This window comes from Pelecanus crispus, chromosome 6, assembly GCF_030463565.1.
Source record: "Pelecanus crispus isolate bPelCri1 chromosome 6, bPelCri1.pri, whole genome shotgun sequence".
In the NCBI taxonomy this organism is placed as follows: domain Eukaryota; kingdom Metazoa; phylum Chordata; class Aves; order Pelecaniformes; family Pelecanidae; genus Pelecanus; species Pelecanus crispus.
Window position 1 is genome coordinate 71,119,775 of NC_134648.1, and position 7,586 is coordinate 71,127,360.

The 7,586-nt window shown below is 43.2% G+C and overlaps 1 protein-coding gene across 2 annotated transcripts in view; it reads left to right on the plus strand.

Moving 5' to 3' along the window:
• Positions 1 to 7,203, plus strand: part of DDHD1 (DDHD domain containing 1) — a 71,815-nt gene extending 64,612 nt beyond the window's left edge. For both annotated transcript variants that reach the window (XM_075712713.1, XM_075712714.1), the window contains 4 exons: positions 1,051 to 1,200; positions 2,459 to 2,711; positions 4,013 to 4,195; positions 7,022 to 7,203. In XM_075712713.1, coding sequence (XP_075568828.1) covers positions 1,051 to 1,200; positions 2,459 to 2,711; positions 4,013 to 4,195; positions 7,022 to 7,203 — 768 coding nt within the window. The remainder of the gene's footprint in view (positions 1 to 1,050; positions 1,201 to 2,458; positions 2,712 to 4,012; positions 4,196 to 7,021) is intronic.
• Positions 7,204 to 7,586: the final 383 nt, after the last annotated feature.

Below are 7,586 nucleotides of genomic sequence, written 5' to 3' on the forward strand. Positions count from 1 at the left end.
GTAGCGCCCTGCAAACCGGGCACTACTATTGGGCAAGTTGCAGTGAAGGTCTGATAATGGTAAAATTAATTTTTCTTATAAGAAAATATTCTAAAGGTTAAAAAGTAATTTTGACTTCTGAAAATATTTTTGACTACAGAGTTTTACATTTGATGTTTCTAGGAGACGATGTCTGAGGATTGGTAATGGGATACGAAGCCATTCACCTCTAGGTCACTGTTGAATCCCGGCCCAGGTTGGTAGTGACCAAAAGTCGTTACCACTGATGCATGTTCAGTGACCTTTGTCAGATGGGTTAGCAGCTGCAGTTCAGGTTTACTCGGTCGCCTCCCCGTGTCGGAGGCAGTCCTTTTAGAGCAAAGTCATGGTAGCTTTGGATGGCATGAGAGTAGCCCGCAGAGTCGCTCAGTGTACCGTACCTGTCCTGGATAGCGGTTCCTAACGTGTGACGCGGTGGCACTTTTGACAAGCAACGTCCTGTTCGCTTAACACTAGGTGTTTTAAAGAGGGTGTGCATAACACCAGCCTGTATGTGTGCGTGACTACGGTGAGTATTCTCCAGGTTGTCTTAATACTCAGTGTAGCTTGCGTTTCTACTTCATCAGTGGGTGTGTGTAGCAAAACCAATCATGGAGTACTTGGTTAGGGTAAGATTAAGGAGCTGTGGTAAGCTTTGGGAAGTTTCATGAGAAATCCAACTTCAATCTTGTGAAACTCATCACATTTCCTTAGTGTCTTCCAAATTCTTCTCACTCTAGCTTTTCCAGTGTTGGTAGACCTCTTTCAGTTCAAATACCTGACTTGTTTTTCAGTTTTCCAACTATGTAGCACCACAACATGCAACTCTTCTCACAGCAAAGGGAAATGGGAAACTTAACCTTCATGTTATAGTATGTGTATTACAGTCGTCTTCCCCCTTTTGACTTACTAATACTATACATGTCCCTCAGTTGAAACTGAGAAATCAATTGAAAGAGAGAAATCAAATCCATCCAAATGTTAGAAAGCATTATTTCCATCCTTATTAATGTGGATGAAATCTCTCCTTAGGTTGAGAATTTCTTCTGTATGGGATCTCCATTAGCAGTGTTTTTGGCATTGCGTGGCATCCGTCCGGGAAACAGCGGTAGTCAAGATCATATTCTGCCCAGAACAATTTGTAACCGCTTACTAAATATTTTTCATCCAACAGATCCAGTGGTGAGTTTTAACTGCAGTTGCAAGCTTTTACCTTGACTATTTTTAAGCATCAGCTGTGTGATAATGTGTGATCTTCAAAGCGTGTGAATCAACGCAAGTGTGTTCCAGCGCAGAACTATTTGTTGATGATTATTGTACAATGTCTTGGTTTTTGTAAATGTAGAATAACAGTTTCTACAAATAATTGCTTTAAATACCATATACTTTGCTTCTCCTTTCATATTAATAAGCGTAAAATTCGAGATTACTCTGCTTTTTTTTTTTTTGCAAAGGCATAAGAAATAATCCTTCTCTAGTCACGTTCCAACTTGTGTTTGACTTGCTGACTTCCATTAAACATCATCTGTCCAAAGACACTACTGCTGTTAAAAAAGGCTTCACAAGCAGCTTACAAGATACTGTAGAAAAACAAAGACACTGTTTTTTCCCCAAGGGCTCGAGTAACAGATTGTTAGAGAGTGGGATAGTATTTGGGAGGGTGGTTTCGGTATAGGTTTGCCCTGTCCTTATACTCTTCCATAGGCAGCCAATGTTTGCTGTTATCAAAGGCAGGATGCTGGACCTTTGATCTGCATCACCTTGGCAACTTCTTTGATGCAAGCTTGATTTGGGATTTCATGCTTCCTGTAGAACGGTCATTTGGGGATACTTTTGTGTTTAGACTTCAATCCAAACACACTGGTTCTGTTCATCTCAAGATCTTGTTCAGCTCCAGCTACTCCAAAACCAGAATTTTTGTGGGACATTTAGGACGACTGATCAGGCTGCTATCTGTGGTCCCACTCCACAAATAGTAACTTTATTTAGGCTTAAGATGAAGAAGTGCAGAATGCTTTTCTGCATCTAAGTAAACAAAGAAAAATAAAGAATCAATAGAAAATTATTTTAATAAGCCCACCAATTCATGGTTTGCACAGGGGTCAATGAAGAGCCATCAAACAAAATGTTTACGTAGCCAGTTCCTCCCTCTCTGTTGTATTGTGCAGAATCAGTTTAACTGTCTGTCAATTTGCTCTGTCAGTGCATAACAACAACATCTGTTAATAGTAACTTGTGTGTTGGTAACAACGCGTAGTAGAAGTGTTGCAGAGAAATGCGCAAATGTGCATGCACAAGCAACTAGGCAGCTAATATATCTTCTAGGCTTCCCTTGTTGCAGATATTATGGATTTGAGGTTGGAGAGGACTCTGTATGGGAAGGGAATGTGATTTTTCAGTTTTGAAACTCAGGATTTTCTTTTCTGAATTGCTCTTGCAGGCCTATAGATTAGAACCTTTAATTCTGAAACACTACAGCAACATTTCGCCTGTCCAGATCCACTGGTACAACACTGCAAACCCTCTACCTTATGAGCACATGAAGCCAAGTTTTCTCAACCCAACAAAAGAACCTACCTCAGTTACTGACAGCGAAAGTGTTTCAACTGTACCGAGCCCAACTACTTCACCAGTCATGGTTCGACGCCACTACGGGGAGTCTATAACAAACATAGGCAAAGCGAGTATATTAGGTAATTGTTCTTTATGTCCTTTTTTTTTTTTTTTTTTAATACAGGACCTTCTTGTAGAGCTTCACCGTTTGAGGTGCAACCATAAGCAAGTTATTCCTGGCTGTTTCAGTTTGTTCTATATAGGTGTATGGCTTGTTTTAATCCCAACTGACATTTACTTTGAAGAAAAGACAGTTTACGTACACTGGAGTCAAATCTTGCAGGGAGAGGATGTGGGTGAGGGAGTTTATGCTATGGTTGCCTTATTGTTGTCTGCCTTATTGAAGTAACATCCTGGTGATTTAATAGTTTCCACTCGACTTCATGGGTAAAAAAATAAATTAAAGCTTGTTTTGTGACTATGTTTTCTGGTATTGGCAAATAGGAGAAAAATCACTCTATGAAAGCTATTACAGTTCCATTTAACTCATGATTTTACAATAGGAAATTCAGGCGGTTTTCATATGAAGTCTGTCCCCTTCCGGCTTTCTGGGTTAAAATAAGCCCTGGTTTAACTGAGTTCAAATTCACTTTCACTGGCGCTTACATTTGAGCATGCACTTGCAGTTTTTGTTGACTCAGGGCTTTCCTTTAGCTCTCTATGTGGGATCTGGAAGAAGGCTAATGTGACCTAGTGCCAGGAATCTTCCCAATCAAATAAGTAAAGCATATAAAAACAGTTTAGTCCTTAAGTGGGAATAGGTGGTATTTCAAAGCTTTTTGCCATGTTACTATACTAACTTTAATGTCATGTCCATAAGGTGGCAGCAAAGTCGGGAGAAAACATCACAGATCTGTTCTTAACTTTTACACCCCTCTTCCTCAGCCACCAAAACAGTCCTTTTCAAGGATGTTATAGCATTTCTAAATGTCTGTAAGGGTTATGCCAACGTAAGGACCCTCAATGGGAGGAGTGTCTTAAATGTCCTGGTGGGATTCTTATGTGCAGAAGGAACTCACATTGTTGTAAAGCCTTTTGGTCTTCATCTTAGACTTTTTATGAAAGAGGCATTACAACATACCCTTAAAAGTACCAGATTTCTTGCTGCCAAAGTGTTCTCATGTGTTTCTGTTCCCCTAACTGCAGTTTCCAAATTACAGCCTTTGCTTGTACGCTAGATTGGTCTCATGATAAAGAGCGTACACTTAAGTCAGATAAGCTGTTCCCACCCTAGAAAAGCATGAATAGTGTTTTCCTTCGTCCGTCACTCAACTCTAATTGATGGGTGCTACAGTGACTTGAATTTGCAGTTTGATTTAGCTGTCCTTGTGCTTCTTTTTTTTTTTTCTTTTTTTTTTTTTCCCCTCCACGCTGAATGCAGGAGCTGCGAGTATTGGGAAGGGCCTCGGCGGGATGCTTTTTTCGAGATTTGGGCGATCTAGTACAACCACGCCACAGACGCTGGAGACGGGAAAAGATGGAGCCGAGGGGGACGACAAGAAGGCCCCAGCTGTTGGGACGCCGCCTTTCCCGCACAGCAGCTCGAGCTTTCTCGAACCCACAGGTTAGTGACGAGCCCGCCGTACGAACCCCGTGGAAACAAGACCTTCAGTGGGCTGCACATGTATGCTGTGGGAGGCTGGAAATACCACAACAACATATGCCACTCTTTGATTATGTTGGTTTGCGCTAAAGTGATAAATGTTGAATCCATTCCCGCTTTTTTAATCTCTTAAGACTGTCCGCGGCCTGACTTGTCGTTGTCCCTTTTATCCCTTTTTCTTTTAAAGGAGGTTTATCTGTATACGTGTTTGTACCTACACGTACACCACTCACACATATACGTGCATGTTAATTACAAAGACAAAACACACCTCAAAAGAATGGATGGAGATTTATTCTAAAGTGTATGCAGAGATGTTAAGCGCGCTGTGGGCAGACATTCATCTTTTTAATCCTCAAAAAAGATCTCTTGCCTAACGAGATCTGCATCTCAGTAGTTCCTAGACTCCCACTAGGAAAAGCAATATAAATTGCTGCAGAGAATTCCACTCCCCATTTATCATAAAATGGACTTACTTAAATTTCCCCATACATTTGCGATTCTGAAGCAATCTGGATTTAAAGGCACGTATGACTGGAAAAAGAAGCTGCTCTTGTCCTGATCTGAACTGCCCAGAAAAGAAAGTGCAATTTGAGCAGCTGGTTTTTTGGAAAAGCATAGGTACTTCCTTCACAGAAATTCCTACTTGATTTTCTTTCTAAACTTCTCATTGGCACTGTTGCAAGGTGGGGGTTTTTGCAATCTAAGGAGTCACAAGTATGTTGTATCTTCTGATAGCGTTCACATGATACGTTGCTGTCCGCTCATCACTGCTGATGTCAACAGATAACCTGTCTGAGGCAGTGTTTGAGGACAGAGACTTCGTTTTAAACTTGAGGCAAACAGCGTGGCGTGGCAGCCAATATTGCGGAGCTGCCGATGAGGTCCTTTCGGGGTGGTTTGGCACGTCAAGGGCCTTCTGCACGATTCCTGCATCCCTCTCCGCTGAAAGCCCGTCCCTGCTCCATAGAATCATAGACTCATAGAATCGTTTAGGTTGGAAAAGACCTTTAAGATCATCCAGTCCAACCATTAACCTACACTACCAAGTCTACTCTAAACCAATCAAGGCTTAAACTAGACTAAACCATGTCCCAAAGTGCCACGTCTGCCCGTTTTTTGAACACTTCCAGGGATGGTGACTCCACCACCTCTCTGGGCAGCCTGGTCCAATTCTTGACCACCCTTTCCGTAAAGAAATTTTTCCTAATTTCCAACCTAAACCTCCCCTGGCGCAGCTTAAGCCCATTTCCTCTCGTCCTGTCGCTAACTACATGGGAGAAGAGACCAACACCCCCCTCCCTGCCCCCTCCTGTCAGGCAGTTGTAGGGAGCAATAAGGTCTCCCCTCAGCCTCCTCTTCTCCAGGCTGAACACCCCCAGCTCCCTCAGCCGCTCCCCACCAGCCCTGTGCTCCAGACCCTGCCCCAGCTCCGCTGCCCTTCTCTGGACACGCCCCAGCACCCCAATGTCCTTCTTGTGCTGAGGGGCCCAAAACTGGACACAGCATTCCAGGTGCGGCCTCCCCAGCGCCGAGCGCAGGGGGACGATCCCTGCCCTGCTCCTGCTGGGAGAACGTGGAGCGGGGGCCAGCGAGGCTGCGAGCTGAATGATGCAATCCGCCGCCAAAGCGTTTGCTTCTGAGAGGGACGGCCGCACGGCTGGCGGTGGGGCTTGGCTGCCTCCCAAGCTGCTGTGACGGCCTCTCGTCAGAGGGAGACGGAGTCGTTCGGGGCGTCCTTCCTGCAGAGCGGCTGGGGTTTGAGTATTCCGCGTCGCAGTGGAAATGACTGCGGTTGTCTCCTGGTGCTCGAAGGCTCCGGCTCCCGCTCCTCGCTGCGTGCGCACAGCGGTGCGGTGCTCCTGTGAAAAGACGAAGGCGTGTCGTCCCCCGAGCGCTGCCGTGCCGTGACTGCCGGGGCAGCGCTTGTGCGATGCTCCCTTTATGCCCTCTTTGAGCCAAGAATTAAAATTCCTTGAAACTGGCCTTGATAAATGGCTGCATTTTTTACTCAATATGGGGTTTTGGCCTTTGTAGCTAAGCAGGCTTTTAGTTTTGTCCTTTTTATTCCATTGCTCCTTGTAGAGGTTTTCTGACCGCTGAAGTGCCTTAACAATAGGTTAGCCATTGGCCCAGTTAAACATGCAGGGAAAATTGCTTTGAATGTGGTATTAATCAAAGCAGCCATTGACATGAAAGGATAACTGCTGAAATATATTTGGAATAATCTGGAAATGAAAAGGGCTAGTGCTGTGTAGGGACGGCTGGTTTTCCGAAAGGGCTTGTAATACTGGGTGTAGTCTCCTTGTATAGCTGCTAAAGATGCAAGAAGTCCATTTATTTCAGTAAGTTCTGAGCATCCACCTTCTGAAAGTCAATGTTTCCTGATGGGCCCTCAACATTTGCTGGATACTTCTCTGTAGTTACCATAAGGAGCATAAATAAGTGTATTTATATAGTTACTATAAGGAAAACAGCTGCTTAAAAAAATGCCAGCTTTTTCCAAGCTTTAGGTTTAGTTTCTTTTTTTTTTTTTCCCCTGAACTAAGCACCACTCTTAGGTCAGGTTTGTGCTAAATGGATGTGCATAAAAATGTACGTACATATTATTAAAAATCACAGTTGACTTAGGAGACTGGTTAAATGCAAACACAGCGATCCAATGTGCGTTTTATGTATGTACAGCGAGTAGAACCAGAACCCAAAGCCGATGGAAAACCACGCCGGTGTTTCTTCTTCTGCTGACATACAATTCTAACGACGTCTTTGTTCTTGTTTAATTTCTAGTGGAACTGGAGCACAGGATTGATTTCGAGCTCAGGGAAGGTCTCGTGGAGAGCAGATACTGGTCGGCGGTCACGTCACACACTGCCTATTGGTCATCTCTGGATATTGCTCTTTTCCTTCTAACCTTCATGTGCAAACACGACCAAGAAGATACTGACAAGTCCAATTTAGACACTATTTGAATTTTTGACTGGGGATGGGGCGGGATGGGAAAGGAAATTTTAAAACGAATGGCACAAAACTGATGTTTTACTGTTGAACTGCAGTATATATGGCATGGAGGTTTCAGGTTTAAGTGCATGTCTGGATTTTTTCCTATTTCTAAAGAGCAAAAATTATTTGTATTTAAAAGCACTTTACAGTTTTAAACATTTTGCAGTGCTTAATTAGACCCGAAATGATTCCAAATTCTTGTTAACTTTGACTGTATAAAAAGCCAATACAACGTGCAGCATCCCGTAAGCACGGTTGTGCAGTGTGCTTGGGTGACATACTTGTTAATGACCATAATTGCTGTTTAGTTCATTAAAGTATAAAAGATTAGCTGATTAAAAAAAAAAAAAAA